The sequence below is a fragment of the Patella vulgata genome, chromosome 7 (genome assembly GCF_932274485.2).
Source record: "Patella vulgata chromosome 7, xgPatVulg1.2, whole genome shotgun sequence".
In the NCBI taxonomy this organism is placed as follows: domain Eukaryota; kingdom Metazoa; phylum Mollusca; class Gastropoda; family Patellidae; genus Patella; species Patella vulgata.
Window position 1 is genome coordinate 28,875,829 of NC_065885.2, and position 20,335 is coordinate 28,896,163.

Consider the following 20,335-nt stretch of genomic DNA (forward strand, 5'->3'; position numbering starts at 1 on the left):
ATGTTGTTTTATGTCCGGGCAATATTTTCTATCTTACCATTGCCAACATTTTTTAAACCGGCAGATTTGAGCTTAACTTTTGAAACAACATATATTCTTATAGAGCTGACCCTATCTAATCGAAATAACCAGAACAACTCAACCGAATAATTTTATTTTGTAATAAATCAGAGAGGTCTTAAAGACTTATAATATTATTACATATGAAAAAACACTGGGATACATCACTAACCTAAAAAGTTCTCATTGTTCGGAGTCGGGTATTCATCGCATTTCTCACGATGGCATTGTAAAGCTGGGATTGATTTCAGTACCACTGGTCTTTACTTTATAATTTTCGTTCTCCTTTTTTGATTGACAGAAAACCTTTAAAGTCAATATCACTACAAGTAAAACTATAACACCTATAAGAACACCCGTTGTAACCCAAAACTGTTGACTGGTAACCATGTTTTCCATTTCTGTGAAATCTATAAAAGGTTAAAATTAACATTTGAGATGATTGGGTAAGCTCGGATTTAGCCTGGGGACCCCAGTCGTATTCGCCTTGAAGCCATGACAAGCATGACTAAATGACTTAGTTCAGAGGAAACAAAAAGAGACATTGAAGACAGACATCCGCTATGCAGCGTGATATGTGGGACAATTTAAACGGGACAGCGGCGTCTTATTTCAAGTTCCAATTATCCAGGGTTCTAAGTCACGGGTGTCAAGGGCTTTTAGTCCCATTCTAGCAAGAAAACATATTTTATAGGGCATATAAAATCAATGCATAAAAGTTGTATTTGCTTGACCTTCCTGTGTTACATAATACAGTCCAAGAATCATATAAATTCATTAATAATTAATTGAGAGAATTCATTACCTGCAGATGCATTTTCTTCTCCCAATCCCCTGTAATCACCACATTTTGGGAAACCAAGAGGAGTTTTCGGCTGCTTAGAAAATGATTCATTTAAGGCCATTGCCATTCCATCCATATGATGTATTTCAATGTGACAATGCATAAACCAAACCCCTGGATTATCCGCCTTGATTCTAACAACTACATAGCCTCCAGTCGGTACAATGATGGTATCCTTTCTGGGTGGATTCTTTAGTTCAAGACCAGGTATATTACCCCCTAACCACGAAGAGTTTGACCATGTGGCGTCATTGCAGAAACTTTGCTCTCTAGGAACACCACCCCGACAATCTATATCCATGTTATCTCCAGTTCTTTTACCGGTTGTACTGTTGTACGGGGCATATCCCATCTTTACAACATAAAACGAATGACCATGCATATGTATTGGATGTGACCAGCCTCCTCCCTTAGCCATATTGGTAAACACAAATTGATACACTTTACCATGATCAAGATTCAGTGTGTACAGGCATTTACATATTTTTTGGTCCCCACACTCTTCGCCACACTTAAGCTTTTCTAATTCATGTGGCTGGGTTTGCGCCGAGACAGGTGGTAGTTCTAAAGCCCTTCCGTTAACAGACCCAGGCGTCCATGTAGTACCAGGAAACGCAAAATTGAGAAAGTGTTCAGCAGAGTTGTATGGGGACGTCGTGGGAGCGGGGTCGTCGTTAGGTAATGATTTTAGATCATCAAATGTCATACAAACGGTAAATTCCGCCGTTGGATAAAATGTAAAAGGACAGTTGATAACAAGACAAGGGTCGGATTCAGAGCAGCTTTTTCGACTTGATGTAGGTTCCTCATCTGCTGCACCATTATATCTTAGTATAGCTTCAGCAGTATGGTTCTTTTCTACTTCCAGCGTATGTGCTCGGATCCAGTAGTTTCCACTTGGTTTATCAGTTGTTATGTAGAAATCAAATCGTTCACCCGGATTTATTACAACAGATTCAGCAGTCACTGGTTGTAAATCATAACCATCAGAAGCTATAACAGTTATATTATGTTCATCAATCGATATACGAAAGGGATAAAGAGAACCAGTAGATATCCATCGAAATTTATGCTTTAAACCCGGGGATACATTAAATACATGCAGAGGGGCTTCATTGTGTTGACCAATATCATTATAATATCTGCCTTTGCCATTAATCAGCCCTGAGTGAAAACGGAACAAACTAAAATAGGACCCATCCAAGGAACTCGTACCTCCCAACTTTGTACGATTCATATATATGCCGTAAACCATCCTATTATATCCCTCATCTGAATTCCAATCATGATTCCAATCATTTAGAACTGCCAAGTGTTCATACATTTCCAAGGCTTTCTTCTCGCGAATAATAAAAGCTCCATAAAGGCCCATTGATCGCTGAACACCGATGTGGGAATGATACCAAAAGGTGCCTCTAGGTTCTGCAGTGAAACGATATGTGAATGTCTGACCCGGCCCAATGGGACATTGGCTTATATACGACACACCGTCCATAAAAGGGGTGTTGGGTTGATGGAGACCATGCCAATGTATTGAAGTGGCTTCACTTATCAAGTCGTTTTTGACATGAATTATTACCGTTTGACCTTCATAAACCTCTATTGAAGGACCTGGTAAGGTACCGTTGGCAACAATGACTAATTTTGAATTTTCCCAACCATCAGCAGAAATGATGTTACTTGTGTCTTTTATAGAATATTCCACGGAGGTTCTATTTTCGTTGTAGGGGTAAAGTCTTCCTCCCATTGGATATACAGCGGTTTTGTAGTCCATCATAGTAAGCTTGAATTTAACGTCCAACCAGAATTCACATGTATCGGCTGTCATGTCACACGTTGTACCTAACACAGCAGGTAACGGCAATGCCATCAACAACGCAACAAATTTAATTCCCATCATTCTGAAAAAAATAATTAAAAGTGAAATGTATTCTCTTGAAGGTCTAAGTATATATATCTAAAATCATGACTAATTATAGAAAAAAGTAAAACTCAAAATGATCTCGGTGTATATCTGGAATCAAAGAAAGTGTAAAATTATAATACCAGTCAAAAAAAAAATATTTCACAAAGTAAAATAAATGATGTTCTCTGTGTCAAAGATTGCAATAATAATGATATGTGAAATAAACTCAAAACATTAAACACGTGTTTAAAATCTGTTACAGAATAATGATAGTGCACCAGGGGAAAACCTTGACTCTTGATTATGTAGTAGCAGGAATATTCGATGCCAGACGACAAAAGGTCAATCTGATTAAAATACAGATCTATATTTCGTTTCGTTTTTTATACTTTCGATGGCCTACACTACATGAAGATCTGACAAGTTGTACTCGAAAGTCGTGTCAGGGGTCGTACGAGCGGCTTTTGACCCCTTGACGCCTGACATTGATTAATGAATCAGCGTTGGCGTTTCTAGTGGTTTACCCACAGTTCCGTGCATGTCACGCCAAGAAGTCGCCGTAACAGACTGTTTCATTGGCTTATCCCTCACTTCAACCAAAACGCCGGTAATTTAACAACTCTTCCAGATCCTTGTGAAGTAAAGACAAGTGAAACGAAATTTTGAACTATAAAACACGAAACGAAATAGGATCTTTGTTTTGATCAGATTGACAAAAGGTAAGGCAAGTGGAGAAGATGGTTTATCATATACCCCGACAAATCAGTCCTTTATTTGGTCTCATCGCCACTTTTCTACACCAGTTTCAAAAGGTTCATCCTTGTCCGAACAGCAGCAAACAATTGTTTGAAAAATCACAGCCGCTTAAATGAAACCCGTGACCCGTATAGAAATATTACTAGTTCTTAATAGTAATTGAGACAATAACTCTCATATAATTGGTTTGGCTAGAAAAATATGTCAACATGTGTGTATGTTAGATGGTGGGAGACGATTACTAGTTTTTACCGATAGGGTTTATCTTTATGACTAGTTGAACAATTCAAGCAGGCTTAAGATTAATCTACGAACGTCGTGTGGCGAGACGAGCGTATAGGGCAATATAGTAGTGACCATCCTTCATTTTGTGCCGTAATAAAATAGCCTTATCTAAAACCATTTGTTAAATGTGTATACCCTTTTTACTTAAATCTTTGTTGGTTTTTTAATATTATTTCTAGTATGATAGCGTAGTGTAATCTCCCAATGCCTTGTACAATTAAGGTAAGATGCATACATCTGAGACAAGCGTAAATGTAATCATAATCATGCATTTTACTTAAATTGGAGCCATGCAGTTAGAGCACAGGAAGCGTAAATTGCTCAGTAATCAATTAGTTTTGGTTTTATTTACGTAATACATGCTGCCTTTTGTATACCTTGCATTTCGGAGCCCCCCACCCTTCTCGAAGTCAACATCGTAAACGCGATAGTCTACATTTTATCACGGATTTATTTCAAAATTGGTGCGTGTGATTGACAAACTTTTATTCATATTCAGTAATCCGTGACATTCTGTTCCGAAGTTACCCCGCTTTGTCCTAAATTTATATGAACGCGATAGTGGCTACAATTTTTCACAGATTTATTTCTGAAATACGACGAGACCTAATACTCAGTTTTCCGTCCTTCTTTTGAAACATGTAAGCACATCTTGCATGACAACTGTTAAGAAACACGAGCGGTATTTTATCTGCACATACGTCCAAAATAGAAAGTGGTGGCACTGACATTTATTTTTCAACAAGTGATAATGAAACAATATGAATTGTCAATCGTTAAACATGCATTATGCAAGAGCTAAATCTGATTATTGCAAGTCTTAATTTAGGCTTCAGATGTTATAGAAATTATAAATTAGATCTTTATTTAAACAACAAGACCAAAATCAACTCTGTAGACCCACGGATGGCTCGGCTACAGCTCGGATTTAAATAGGATTTCACTAATTGATTCACTGATGAAAATACGTCTGTTAGATCGAGGCTAAATGATAGAGTGTACTTAGCGAGGCCGCTGTAAAGCTTTTCCGTATGCCATTGAAAACTTTACTTGATAATCGAGATATGTAGGTGGAGTTAACGCCTGTCAATCAAACGATCAGCGAAGGTGAAGACACAATTCGCTACCATTTCTAGCCAAATATTACAACGATGATAACTATGTTCAGAATAAAGTAATTTGACTGAATTTTTCAATATATTCTTCTTTCATCATCTACTTTTGAACTGTTATAGCAAGAATGGCCAACTCTCTATAAAAAATCTCCCATAATGTATCTTTAACTGACTCAAAATGATTCTTGATTTTCCCTTGTCAAAAATAACACGTGTTGTTTCATCTCTATTTAGGTGTGGAAATACAGAAATACATTACCATATCAGTCGGTTTGGGACAATCAATTCATGCCCAGAGAGCTAAGTATAAACTGAAAACAAACGTATTAAAAAGAATTTATAAATTCTAATTTCGTAAAGGAAGCGAATGCCATAGTCTGTAACAAAGCTTCGCTTCATTTCAGCCATCTACTTTGAGAACGACAGCAACGCTCATTCCCGTTTGCCCTGATGAACTCCTCAGAGAAGTTTAATAAATTTTAGACGTGAAAAGGACCAAACTGGAATCAACTTTGAGAGCTACTTCTACATTAGGATATGCCGCCGTCAACCGGGTTTTGTGAATTAGACAATATCGTAAAAACCGTTTTGAAAATAATAGCTAAGGTCTATGATAGTCCATCTGAGGCGCGATGGCATTATCAATGACAACTGAGTGAGATTCGTGAAGTAGAGAAAATATGCTTAAAAAAGATATACAATTCATTTTGCTCCGATTTTTTACTTGGGTCGTAGGCACCCGCCTACACCATATCATTATTCCTACCTATCTCTCCAAGTACTAACGTCCAGCTTTATATAACATGAACAGTTACCTGCCAAATTTATTCGTTCTAATTTCTATAATTGACATAATTAACCCCGAGGAATAAAATATATCTTCTGGTTACAAATCAACACATCTTTAAACGTCGGTTTAACCGATTGTACAGCTACTGAATTTTATATTAGAAGTTGGACACGTAGCCTATGCAATTGAAACCTGTGTGCACTTGTGCCGTAAATTGAAACTCGTTATCTTTGAACGGACGCCTTGACGAAACGGTCAGAGTGCATTTATTTGTTACACTAATTCTGACTTCTTGTCCCTTTAAAATATAACGGTTGAATCCCAGGAAATGATATGTTTAACGATCGTCATATCAAGAGGTTTATAAATATTGTTCAGCGAAATGTTTTGTATTTTATGGCATACTTTGTATAGTCGGCAGTGTTTAGTCAGTACAGCCGTATCTAAAGTACAATATTTACTCTCTGGGGTCATCTCATTCATGGATAGGGTTTCGTCCTATTCATTTCATCTAATTTATATTCACTTGTTAAAATATAACATAGTTATGACGGAGTGCAAGTCCTTACGAGAATGTGATTCAAAACTACTATGTTTTTTGAACTTTCAGGTAAATAAACTGTCCAATCTGTACCTTGTACTACATTAACATCTGATATTTTGCTTGAGGTCGGCGTTCAGATCACATGAATTGTTTGAATAATCACATTGTCTGTAGGCTTTTTAAATGAATTTTTATATAGCCTATTTAGAAATTGGTGGTTTAGGGTTTATAAGCATTTGTAAATCAATTGTCTATATAAATGTTAGAACAACGTGATTACAAAATATTGGTTAGATTATAATGTAAAGTAAATCAGAAATAAATTAACAAAACTTAATTGTGTTCCAATTTTTATTCGATTGGCACATTGTTTAGTATTAAGTGTATGTTCGCGTCCGATGTCGGGTGGCGTATCATTGATTGAACCATTGATCTCCAAGAGAAACTGTTCCAAGAAACAAAAGTCATTCCATTCTTCCATAATTAAGAAAATGAAAATTGGCTAAATATCTGGCCTATATGAAATAAATGTAAACGATGGATTAAAGCTAGCTGTAATATTGTAACGTCGACGTGGTCTCCGCTACAATTGCTACATTCATTGATGCTTTCCGCATTTAAAAATAGCTTTCGACCAATAATTTTCAACACATATCGTCATAACTTCTATTAAAATAAAAGCTTTTATAACAATAAAGTATGAACAATTAAAATGGAAACTAAACACTTTCTCTTTGAGGTAACGTGTTTTATCTTCTTGAAGTGACCATGGCGTTACGTAAAATCTCGCGTAGTAGTTTAATGATTCAAAGTCATAGAATTACGCGGTAAGGTTTCACTTTATTTCAATGTGGATTAGTGAATTGGTTATTGGTATGTAATGTGATGTAAGTCTGTTAAACTATGTAGTGCCTTTGGGACCAGATTAATTGGAAATTAAGAGAGCTATATCTCTATAACATTTTTTGTAATGAGTGGCCGGAGTGAAAAACGGAAACTATCGTACCATTTCTAGCTAGCTGTTAGCCTGTTCCTGTTTGAATTTCTCTATCTTACTTAGATGATACTACCACATGAAGTTTATGGATGCCGGAACCGAAACCGGAATGTACAGCAAATCGAGGTTGGCTGTGTGATGACAAAGTACTATAACCGTACAGTATTTAAATAATACTTTAATAATTTTAAAAATTTAAGCCTTCGAATTTAATCCAAAGCAATTCCATATTATAACTATGGGATTGTACTTGATACATTAGTCTTTAAGGTCTATCCGACTTAATAGGTACTAGCCAGTATGGTCCTGTGATTGAAGATAATTATTATTATTAGCTTCCATTATTAAAGAATTGAAGTTCGATTAATTTGAAAAACTTGTTGCGGTATGTACGATTAGTACTTATTTCAGTTTTTTCTCCCAGTAATGCCAAAAATAGTTGCAAACGACACATCATATTCAAATTCTAAATTTGATGTAAATATACGAAAATATGTACACCAACCTGTCATACCGCTACACGGTTTTCCAATCTGTTCTCCCGATTGCTTCTTCCATCCAAATTACGAGTAATAGAGCGTTGTCCATGTGCAAGTGGTTGGCGACATATAATTAAATGTATTGCAGCTGTTCAAGAATGCCCCGTAAAAACAAAACTGTGACTATCTTTAAAATTGATTTCATTTTTGAGAAGGTGCCTGGTGTCAGTCATTTCTAATAGCCTTATTTACGCCCTCTATGAACAGAATATTTGTAGACAGGCATTGCATCCGTAGAACGGTAGATAAATCCGTGTCAAGTTCTCAGAAAGCCTCGAGATGGCCGTGGACTATCAAAATAGGCATTAACAATAAGACTGTATTAGATTATCGTTGGCTGCTTCATAAACTTAATTCACACGATGTATGAATATGATTATTCACTTTAGGTTTGGGAACATCGAATACACTGCTAAAATACATGTATATATTTATAATAAAACTAAGTACACAGGAACAAAATATCCTGAATGTTACCTACCTGTTAAGAGACTCGGGACGTCTGATTTTCAGTTATATAGAGTATATGGCTAAACCTATTTAAATCGACAATACTATATTTAAAGTGACAGTACGATATATAGACAATATTTAGAATAATGTCACGTGAATCTGTATTATGTAAACAGGACAGGATCAAGACATTTAGATTAAATAATGTGGGACTAGTTTAGCTGGAAAGTGATATAAAAAGAACACGGCATTATATTACTATTTAACACGTATCACATCATTCAGAATAGTGTTCACGATTCGCTTTACAATACAAACATACACATTTATTAGATAGGTTATAACTAAGATGAAAATAGATACACAATAATTGATACTCGGGAATAAAGTCATTAAACAAAGTTGATAAAATACAATTTTTTTAAAAAAAAAGAGATACCGTAATGGAAATTGAGAGCTTATTCTAAAAAGTGGAAGCTTATTCAATAATAGAAAAATAGCGTTCACCACATGAACTCGTTCGTTGCTTAAATCTTACCGTTGCTTCTCCCTTGGGTGTTTCCCGAAACACTTGCCAGATGAGCCAAATAGTTAAAGTGACAGTACGAAGTATAAACAATATTTAGAATAATGTAACATGCATCTTTATTATGTAAACAGGACTTGATTAATGTGGAACCAGTTTAGTTGGAATGTGATATAAAACGAACGAGGCATTATATTAAGCTTTCGTGTTCCTGTTAGGATTGTTAAGATTATTAAGCGTTCATATTACATATCACAGCTTATTGTTTCTGTCAAGATTATTATTATTTTTGTTGTCTTTTTGTTTTGTTTTGATATTTTCCCATAAATCTTATATCTCAGAATCTAACCATGGGATAATGACTAGAGAAGCCTAGTCGAAACGTCGCTCAGTAATAAGCAGTAATTGTATTCCATAGAATTGTGACCTGTATAGAAATGTATAGTCGAAACTTTGTTATTTTTGACCTATTTTACTAATTCTTTTTTCTTTGAGTACCTCGACGAAATTCATTTTCACTTGCAATTTCAGATTTTTCAAAATTCGTCGCTGCGATTTCGTCCCGGGGGTTGAGACCAACTTGACAACTTCTTTAATATCTGTACGATTTTCATGAAATTTGGAACGTATGTAGATCTTACTGATGCGACTTGAAAATACCATGAGAAATTATCTCCCCTTGGAGAAATTATGGATTAAAGTTTTAAAAAAAAGCGGTAAAATATTAGTCAGATTTCTTTGAATTTTTTTTCTGTACAAGCTAAGACATTACTGTTGCGTACACAAAATCAATCTGTTTCACAGAGGATTACGAAAGTCTTCTAATATCTCTGTAAAAGATGACTGCCTTCAACATCTGACGTTACATCACATGGCGTCAGTCTTGCGCGTGCATTGGTTACATAAGACGTTACTGGTTCGGGCAAAATGGCGCCTTTTACTTATTTTAATACCCATTGTGGGAAATATTTTTTACCTACAAATACTTCAAACGGCTTTACTTATTTTTCTAATACATATAAAAAATGTTTCAGAATTTAATTTGTCGGAGGAAAAAAGTTAATATTTGTGACTCATTAAGTCGCATCGATGCCATCCTTATCAGTGATTGTAGCGGCCTAGCGAATATTCACTGATGATCAGTGTGACACAAAATATGACGTCTATCTATCGAACCGGAAGTGCCACCATCTTGAAACGTGAAAAATACCTAAGGCTTTTGCGATATTTTACTGACAGATATAGGGGCTTACATTTTCTGAATCCTAGAAGGAATGTCTAACAAACGGTCAGACCAGATTTTAGGTCAAATCAGTGATTGTAGCGGCCTAGCGAATATTCACTGATGATCAGTGTGACACAAAATATGACGTCTATCTATCGAACCGGAAGTACCTCCATCTTGAAACGTGAATAATACCTAAGGCTTTTGCGATATTTTACTGACAGATATAGGGGTTTACATTTTCTGAATCCTAGAAGGAATGCCTAACAAACGGTCAGACCAGATTTTAGGTCAAATCAGTAAATTTTGAAAATTAAGTAATTAAATAGCTTTGTCGATACGAAAAAGGTCAAAGGCGAAATTCGAAATTTTGAAATACCAAAAATTCGAATCTTATCTCGGCTATCCTGAAATGTATTCATTTCGGAAATAGGAGATGAATTGTTTATTTTAACGGCCGTTAACGTGGATTTTTGACTTTTTATATTCAATTCAAAATAGTGACGGCCAGTTGACCGAAATTGGTGGTGAGTTTTGATTGAATATATTTTCAAAACGTTTTACGAATGCGAATTCACCGAGTTTTACGAACGAAAGAACTGACGATACATAGTCGTAACTTTGTGGATATTTGACCTATTTTATCAATTCATTTTTCTCTGAGTACCTTGACATAATGATTTTCACCTGCAATTTTCGAATTTCGAAAATTCGTCCGCTGTGTTTTCGTCCCGGACGTTGAGATCAACTTTACAACTTCTTTATTATTTGCACGATTTTCATGAAATTTGGAATGTAAGGAGATCTAACTTATCTCCCCTTGGATAAATTAAGGATCAAAGTCTTTAAAAATAAAATCTACAAAAAGTTACTCATATTGCCATGAAATAATGATGCGTACATGGAACCAGAAGTACCACCATCTTGAAACGTGAAAAATCCTTAAGGCTTTTGCGATATTTTACTTTACATTTTCTTAATCCTATAAGGAATGCCTAAAAAACGTTCAGAGCAGAATTTTGATTTAGGTCAACCCATGGGCACCATTTGAATTGTTTTAACCGATTTTAATTAAAAAAAATTCTTGTTATATAACCCATGACATGTGACAGGAAGTGACCGTGAATTTGAAAGCTTTCATATCTGCTTGCCAGATCTAGTTACGTACCTTCGGTCGAAACACTAATTGTTTTCGTAAGAGTATTTATTACATGTTTCAGAGGAAGGTCCGCAACATGTATTGTTTTCATAAGTGTTCTTATTACCTTCGCTCGAAACACGTATTGTTTCTATAAGTGTTTTTATTTTTGTTCGTGTGTGTGGAATTTAGTCAGTCTATGCAGCCAAAACTGTACCTGATGCAAACATTCTGCCAACGTAGATGTGGTTGGCCCCCTTGCATCTATTTATTAAATATGGGTCAATTTTGGATTTTTGATTCTTTGGACGAATTACATATGGGCTCTAAGGGTGTTTAGAAATTCGGAAATTTCGATTAATATTAGCATCAAAGATTTGCGAAAGTTTTCTTCATCATTTTTTCGACATTCAAGATGGCATATCTCCGTCACTATTTGAGGTATCAAGTTGAAACTTAGTAGGAATATGGAACACATCGATGTCTTCCAAATGGCATTTAAAAAATTATGTGACGGCTTCCGGAAATTTACGAGGCGTTCAGATTTTTCCCGAACGTGAATAATTCTCTCCATTTTAAAAATAGACTATAAATGACACATGGTGGTGTTAGACCATTTGGCCGCCATATTGGATTTAAAACAAAACCCTTCAAATTAATATTCAGTCGCCATTTTGAGTCCGATTTTCGAAAAGCTTTTTTTTGAACCTACTATGGCAACAATTCTTTGCATATATGATGACCCGGACGTTTACTGACAAATAATTTCAAAATGTTCTATACTCGTAAGCAAAAATAGTAAATTTAGTAGACCTATAGATGAAAGATATTGAAAATGAATCAACTGTAGATGTAAATATGGTGCTCTCACTGACGTCCGTGTGTAACATGCCGGAGGCGATGTGTTTTTTCGTTTATTAATACATTATGTAAGATTTAGATAAAGGGCTAGCCATTCTTGCTATAATAGTTCGAAAATAGATAATGTAAAATGAATAATTCGAAAATTCCATTCATATTACTCTATTGCGAGCGAAGATATTAACCTTTGAAGGTTTGACAAGACGTGTGGAATAATTTCAACCACCGTACTGGTTGTTCGAAGCTAAGTCTTGCTCCTCCATTTTTAGCTTAAATCAAAATATGACTGAACTGTTCTTATGTATTTAATATCGGAGAAATCCGATGCTATCGGGAGTTGATTGTGGCCTGGATAATTTATAATTTAGAAAACATTTCAGGCCGAAAGAAAGACCTGCAATAGGCAGATTTAGCTCTGCATAACATGTTAACTTAGTTATGTAATCCGGTATCACTTGTATTCACGGTGTGTTATTCATACCCGATGTTTTTCTCTTATGATTATCTTACTCATATTTTAATTATCTAAATACTTATTCGCGAATGTAGCAGGTATAGCCCATTTTTTTCTGAGATGACGGCTATTGGAATCTTGTCAAAACGTACTGTGTGAATAATTGTAATCCACGAGGAACTTTTTTGCCGAACACTGGACCTCGTGGTTACCGAGTAAACACCATGGCAAATGAGCCACAACGGCATACCTTGTTTGAAGACATAAAATCCAAATCCCTATTTTGCGTATTGCGAAAATAACCAGAATGAACACGTGACTGTTTTAGGCCATTGAGTTTGGAACCGGGCAATTCACGCTTCGTCGCCGCCCTGCACTAACATGTATGTGTTATCAAAGTAACCAGCATGACTCCGTGAAAGTTTTAGATCATCGAATTTGAGCCCCGGGCAAATTGGGTCTGGACCCCGGGCGAATAAAGATTCGTCACGCTTATATAGTCAATTGTTTCTTGTAGAATTACGTTATTATCAACTGTGTGTAGAGATAAATCTTTCGCATCTCTGCGCATTTAAATTGTGTATGCTTGATAACGGCTATTGACATCTTGTCAAAACTTTCCGATATGTATAATATTAGTAAATTTTATATTACTGCCTTTGAAATCCCTTATTATCCATAGTGTAATGTTGGTAAAAAAATAAAAATACAATTGCTTTATAATACTATACTCAGTAATGCATGGTGAAACACGACAGTACTCTTTGGAGTTCTAGTTATTATTATTATAATTAAACACCTGTATAGCGCATCCAGATTTTCCGACGTGGTTTCCCCTTGTCAGTGATGCAGGACGGAGGGCCTGACAAGGACAGCTGTCTAGTCGTTCGGATGGGGCGAAAAACCGAGGTCCCGTGTACATATTGGCGTGCACGTAAAATATCCCTTGGCAGTTGGAATTCGATATAAGAGTAGGCCGTAGCCCGCTGCTCGGGCAAAATTTCTCTCATAGCACACTGTATGGCGTATGCCCGTCTTCATTAGCCCAGTTTAAGAGCAGAACAGTAGGACGTTAAACCCCATTTCATTTCATTTCATTTCGTATAGCGCATCATTCTCACACGTCGCTTAATAATACATAGGCATGGGATTCTTATACGCTCAAGAAATCCGATCTCTATTGTGTTCACAAGCTTGGAAAAATTATGTTAAAAGTGCAGTGTGTATGTAGGGTTCGGGGTGGGGGTCAAAATATAGACATCAAAATTTGGAAAAGAGATTCGTCAAAAACTGGAGCCTCTATCGTGTACGCAAGTCAATTGCTAACATAACGGGCGTATAAAATTGACCAATACAATTTAATGAAAACAACAGAGACGCCGATTCATGCTTATTTACCTAAGGAGGTCCATAAGAGCATTTGACATTAAGAATGCAATACAAACCGGGCTATCATTCTTAAGCCATTATGTAAACATGACAGCTTTTTAAGTGATGATATTGATTTCGTATGTCATTTACCCAGTAAAACTAAACGAAATAGTTGTTTTATGGTAAATTTAATGAACAAATCAGGGCGTCAAATGGACCGTACGTATGCGAATTTAACTCTTGCCTGTGAGTGGTATGGAACACCGAATTGGAATTTAATTTTACGATATTTAGTGTATTACTATACGAATTACATTCAGTGGTAAATTCCTTGAACTCAAGCTGAAATTATACAAGAGAAAAGCACTGTACATCCATAAACATTTTAGATGTAACAATAACTCTTGCTGAGAATTGTGATATTGAAACCGATCCGAATAATAAAGATACTGATACCCACCACTATTTAGATAGCCCCAAACTGGGCTAATGAAGACGGACATAGACCATACAGTATGCTGCGAGGGAAATTTTGCCCGGACAGCGGCACTACGGCCTACTCTTATATTGAATTCCAACTGTCAAGGGATATTTTACGTGCACGCCAATCTGTACACGGTAACTCGGTTTTTCGGCCCATCCGAACGAGTAGACAACTGTCCTTGCCAGGCCCTCCATCCTGCAGCAATGACAAGGGGCTTGGTACGTTTATTTGACTAATCATAAGGAAAAAACCCAATCTACAAAATTGTTCAACTAGTCGCGGCGGAATTAAGACATTTATGTAAGTTTTTTTATAAGATTTCAAACCACAAAGTTGTGAATTATCTCTTAGCTATGTTTGTAGGAAAACAATAATTTGGTAATTTTTTTTCTTCTTTTCTTGGGCAACCTGGCAGGTCAGTATTTATTTAGGCTTAGGAACCGCATATACACTAGTAAAATACATGCATAATACATATTATATAATAAAACGAACTATACATAAGTACAAATATGTTACCTACCTGTTAAGAGATTCAGAGTGCGTCTGATTTTAGGTTGTATCGTGTCATGCTTATTTATACTGTTTGCCTATAATGAAAGCCCTGAAATAAAAGAATGCAACCCATAGCTATCATGCTTAATCATTATGTGAATGTGATCGGTAAAACTTAACCAAATAGTTCATAACATTTTCGATTCTGAAGGTCAATTTCATGTACAAATCAAAGGCGTTGCCATTGAGACCAACATTGACCCTGCGTACGTGACTTTCACTCTTTGGTTATATACTTGGTAGTGGTATTGTATATAGGATTGAAATTAAAATTACAAATCCATGGAAATGTTTCATTGATGATTATTTTGATATTTAGTAATAACAGTGTAACAGTGGTAAACTCCTTGTATTTGTGCGAAATATATATGTCATCTCGAGACTGATATTTCAGGGTTTTTGCAATTTCTCTTTCCAGCTTGCTACGCTTATTCATATTCCTGAAGCAATGGCCCGAGAAATCCCTCTCTGGCCATTGCTGGAATGACTTCTGATACTTTAGCTTTTGAGGGAGTGTGTATATTCTTCGCGTTCAATCAAATCTCTCCTAAGTACAGCAACATGACAGCCCTTCGTTTAATCTCGGGTCTTTCCTAAAACTTTGGACAGTGATTTAAGGTATTAAAAACATCGAAAGTATTGTTTGTCTCCAAGCAGTATTGTATACATTATAGCCGTTTTTATAGCATCGTTCGTCACGCAATTAGTTTTTCTGCAATATTCTGCTATGCACTGGTTAATTGGGCGTAATAAATTTCGTGAGTGATGACGTAACGTTATGTAAACCTATCTGGAGCTCTGTTTAAACCCAAAATATTTTGATATGCAGTTAGGTATTGGTTGTTAATCGGACTATTGACCAGTCATAATTCGGAACAGGAATTTGCTTTCATAGCAGCAGTATTTGAGTGGGATTAGGTCTAATAAACGAAACACTGCGAAGAGTATGATCTCCTTTGGCTAATTATAAGGACCCCCCCCCCACCATTCCCCAAAACGTCTAAAGTTGGCGAAATCAAGGCTTTTATAAAACCCGTTTAAAATATATGAAATGAACGAAAATAATATCGACTGTTCTATATACAGAAAAAAAACTAAAAAAGAAAATTCGATAAATGCCGAAAAACTCCGAGAAATACCCCCTCCCCCCCCCGAAAAAAAACCCCCAACCGAAAAATCTTTTTTTTTACTAGTTACCCAAAAAAAACATAACATACGGAAAAATCACTAAATACCGAAAAACAATACTTATTACCGAAAACCCCTAGGCCATACATACAAATTGTTAGTTGGGTCATGGGTCAGTCCAGGTAGGCAATGGGTCATGCTAGGCCACACATAAATATAGTAGGACACTCTGTGGCTCATTCCACCAATGATGGTCTGTGGCCCAGTCACCACTGAAGGTTTGTGTGTCCCAGTTCACCACAGATGGTATGTGTGTTCCAATCTACCACTGATGGTCTGTGTGGGCAAGTCCACCACTAAATGTCTATTATATCATAGTCCTCCATTGACGGTATGTTTGTCCCAGTCCCCGGCAGATGATATGTGTGTACCAGTCCAAATCTGATAGTTCAACGCCCATGGTCTGTGCGTCTCAGCCCACCAATGATTGTCGATTGGTTCATCGCTTCCAGGAAAAAGTAGAAAATAAATAATTTGAGGTATAAGCTGATTGCATAATCCAGTGTACTAAAGCCAAGGCTGATTTAAAAAATTGATCAATTCGCCTGAAGAATCTATAAAATTTAAATCAAGTTGAGTAGGCTAACTTTTAAAGTCCATATCTCCACAACTGAGCCCCCTATCAACGCAGAAACGGCCATATAAGATAAGATAAGATAAGATTTTATTGCATCGAAACATCCATATGACCTTGTTGACTGATCTATAAAGTGTTAACACTATTTGGAAAAAATATTCCAATTTCCAAGCGGACTCATTCAGAATTGCAGTCTGTATACGATAAAAACAAAAATGGGTTGGGACATGCACCAAAATCAATAGTTGCCGTCCTTAGGCTATAAGGAATATATATGCCAAGTTCCAATACGACCTATTAAGAATTGAAAATGAAATGAAATGAAATGGGGTTTAACGTCCTACTGTACTGCTCCTATGCTGGGCTAATGAAGACGGGCATAAGCCATACAGTGTGCTATGAGGGAAATTTTGCCCGGGCAGCGGCACTATCGCCTACTCTTATATCGAATTCCAACTGCCAAGGGATCTTTTACGTGCATTCCAATGTATACACGGGACCTCGGTTTTTCGTCTCATTCGAAGGAATAGACAGCTGTCCTTGTCAGGCCCTCCGTCCTGCATCACTGACAAGGGGGAACCACGCCGGAAAATCTGGATGAACTTTCTCGGCCAACGCAGGGATCGAACAACCGACCTCCAGGCTAGCGAGCCAGCGTCATACCCACTTAGCCACGTGATCCCCCTATTAAGAATTGTGGCCTGTAGGCAACACCCAGACACACAAAGAAAATATGGGTGTGGCTCTGTCCCTTTGATTCGGGAATTGACCAAAAATCATCCTTAGGGTATACAGAATAGGTATGCAAAGTTTCAAAAGGGTCTGTTGAGAATTGCGGATTGTAGACGACAAACAAACAAATACAAGAAATGGGGTCGGGAGTGCACCAAAAATAATAGAGGTCATCCTTAGGACATAAGGGATAAGTATGAAAAGTTTTCAAGACAATCGATTACGAATTGCGGGCATTAATCGACACATAGACACACAAAAAAATGGGCGTGACTCTGCCCCTGACTAGTGGGCATGAACCACAAACGATAGGGCTGTTCCGTCGGGTAAACGTATGCAAAGTTTGAAGATGATAGGTTGAGAAATGCGACCTGTAGACGACAAATACAAGAAATGGGCGTGGCTCTACCCCTTGGCGTCGGGCATGTACCAACAACAATAGGGGTCATCCTTATGTATAAGGAATAAGTATGTAAAATTTCAAGGCTATCAGTTAAGAATTGTTGTCTGTAGGCAAACCACATACACACATACACGGGCAACGGCAATATACGTCCACATTAAGGCGAGACACTTTCTAATTTAAAGAAAGTCTCGGTTTTATTTCAAGGTGCATTCTTGAACTTGTTATCTATAACTGTAATAAATGAAATAAATTGTCGACTTTCACATATTATACAAGGACTAAAATAGACAAATCCTTCCGCGGTTGACTTAATAACAATCACTGCTGACCTGCTAATTTGCCGAGGAAATCGACTTCAAGCTTTCAAAGGTTTCTGGAGGAGTCCCCCTCCCCATACCCCTTCCACGCTCCGCGGTCTGTGACACCGGAACATGCCCCCTCCCTCACCCCACACCCGATCATTTTTCTGCACATACCCTGTATTGTTTTCCAGAAACATAGATAAGAGGGAGTTAGTAGAAGATAATTTACAGCTTTGAAGAGTAAGATTTTACATAATTTACGTTATGGACGGCAACTATTGATTTTGGTGCATGTCCCAACCCATTTTTGTGTTTATCGTATACAGACTGCAATTCTGAATGGGTCAGCTTGGAAATTGGAATATTTTTTCCATATAGTCTAAGGGCGCAAACTATTGGTTTTTGGTGCATGTCCCGATCCCCAGGGACAGAGCCACGCCTAATTCATGCGTTAAGCGCCTGAAGGCCACATTTCTGAATGGTTTATCTTGGTACTTAGTATACTTATTACTTATACATAAAAACGGCAACTATTGATATTGGCGCATGATCCCCCCCCCCCAACCTTTGACAGTGCCACACTCACATTTTATTTAATCCTTTGTCTGTAAATAATATATAGGCTGCAATTATTAACAGACTTGAATCCATTTCGGAATGATCTATCATAGCCTTGTATCTATTTATATTGGTCCATGTACAACCCCCAGGGGCACGTCCAATTTTTGTGTTTTTTTTGTCTACAGGTTGGAATCCTGAATGGATCATCTTGGAACTAGGCATATTTATTCCTGTAAGGATAGCAACTATTTATTTTGGTACATGTATTGACCCCCGGGTGTGTGGTACCACACCCACTTTTTTGTTAATTTTTTGTCTGTAAATACACTACAGGTTGCTATTATTAACAGATTTTGTTCAAATTCAGCATACCAATCATTTCAATAACAGGGTGGTACCTATTTATATCGTTACAAATCCATCCCCAGGGGCAGAATCACGCCCAATTTTTGTATTTATCATCTACAGACTGCAATTCTGAATGGATCATCTTGGAACTTTGCATATTTATTCCTTATACCGTAAACACAGCAATTATTTTATTTTGGTGCATCCCCGACCCCCTTAGACGGTGACCCACTCACTTTTTTGTTAATATTTTAGTCTCTAAATTTTGCAAAGTAAACCCAAGCCTAGCCTTCTTTGCATCTTGTCATATTACAGTCATTGCAGCTAGTTATTTGTTTTCCATATAAATTTGTGTTTTATATCATATGTTCAGTTACTAAATGCCGTATAAGAATTTCATTTTGATAGAACCATATCAATGAAAGCAGGAATATTGACGTATATTGCAGCGTTAGCGATGCCCTAGTCAGGCTTGGGAACCTCATAAAATACATAATACATACATATGATATTCATAATAAAACTAACTATATGTTACCTACCTGTTAAGAAGACCAGGTACGTCTGATTTTTAGTTATATAGAATATATGTGCCGATGACTAAACCTATTTAAATCGACAGTACTATATTTAAAGCGACAATACGATGTAAACAATATTTAGAATAATGTAAACTTTGTATCTGTGTTATATAAACAGGGCCGTATCAAGACATTTAGAGATTAACTTATGCCTGCCTATTTTAACTGGAAAGTGATACAAAAGGGCATTATATTATTATAAAAAACACGTATATATCACATCACTGACAAAACTGTCGCTTTATAAGATACGGTAAAACTAAGATAAAAATAGATACACAATTATTATTAAGTAATATAAAAACAACATGTATTCGGAAATAAGGTCATTTAAAAAAAAGTGATAAAATGCTTGGGTTTTATAAAACATGATTTAGAAAGATATACAGCAATAAAAGGCGGAGCTTATTCCATAAAATGGGGCCTTCGCCGCATGAATACGGTAATAATCAGTCTGAGAAAGATCCCAGTTGTCTAGTAGAGCGGCAAAGTTGAAAAATATCACAAAAATATGTGAATTTTGAATCTTAAACATTACGATTCAATAATTTAGTACCAATCCTAAAAATAACAGGCGTTAAGTGAGGATGAATACTGTGTGTTTAGTATTTTTATCATTGAATACAACCATTGAATACAGCTATTGAATAACCTATGGTTGCATTCAATGGCTTGAACACGTACTACTTTTGTCCAAAATAATGTCACTTTCAGGCACCCACAACTGTAAAAATAGA

The 20,335-nt window shown here is 36.5% G+C and overlaps 1 protein-coding gene across 3 annotated transcripts; it reads right to left on the bottom strand.

Moving 5' to 3' along the window:
* Nucleotides 1–135: 135 nt before the first annotated feature.
* On the bottom strand, nt 136–19,666 carry LOC126828494 (uncharacterized). Of its 3 annotated transcripts, XM_050558265.2 has the most exons (4): nt 19,560–19,666; nt 14,872–14,952; nt 866–2,805; nt 136–470 (listed from the first exon to the last, which is right to left on the bottom strand). In XM_050558265.2, exons 3-4 carry the CDS (start codon nt 2,802–2,804, stop codon nt 277–279), a joined length of 2,133 nt encoding a protein of 710 aa, XP_050414222.1. In that variant the 5' UTR covers nt 2,805; nt 14,872–14,952; nt 19,560–19,666; the 3' UTR covers nt 136–276. The 3 variants fall into 3 exon arrangements, with proteins under 3 accessions (XP_050414222.1, XP_055958586.1, XP_050414223.1); XM_056102611.1 differs by lacking the exon at nt 14,872–14,952 and having other exon boundaries at nt 19,560–19,650; XM_050558266.1 differs by lacking the exons at nt 14,872–14,952; nt 19,560–19,666 and adding an exon at nt 8,318–8,372.
* Between the last annotated feature and the right edge of the window lie 669 nt (nt 19,667–20,335).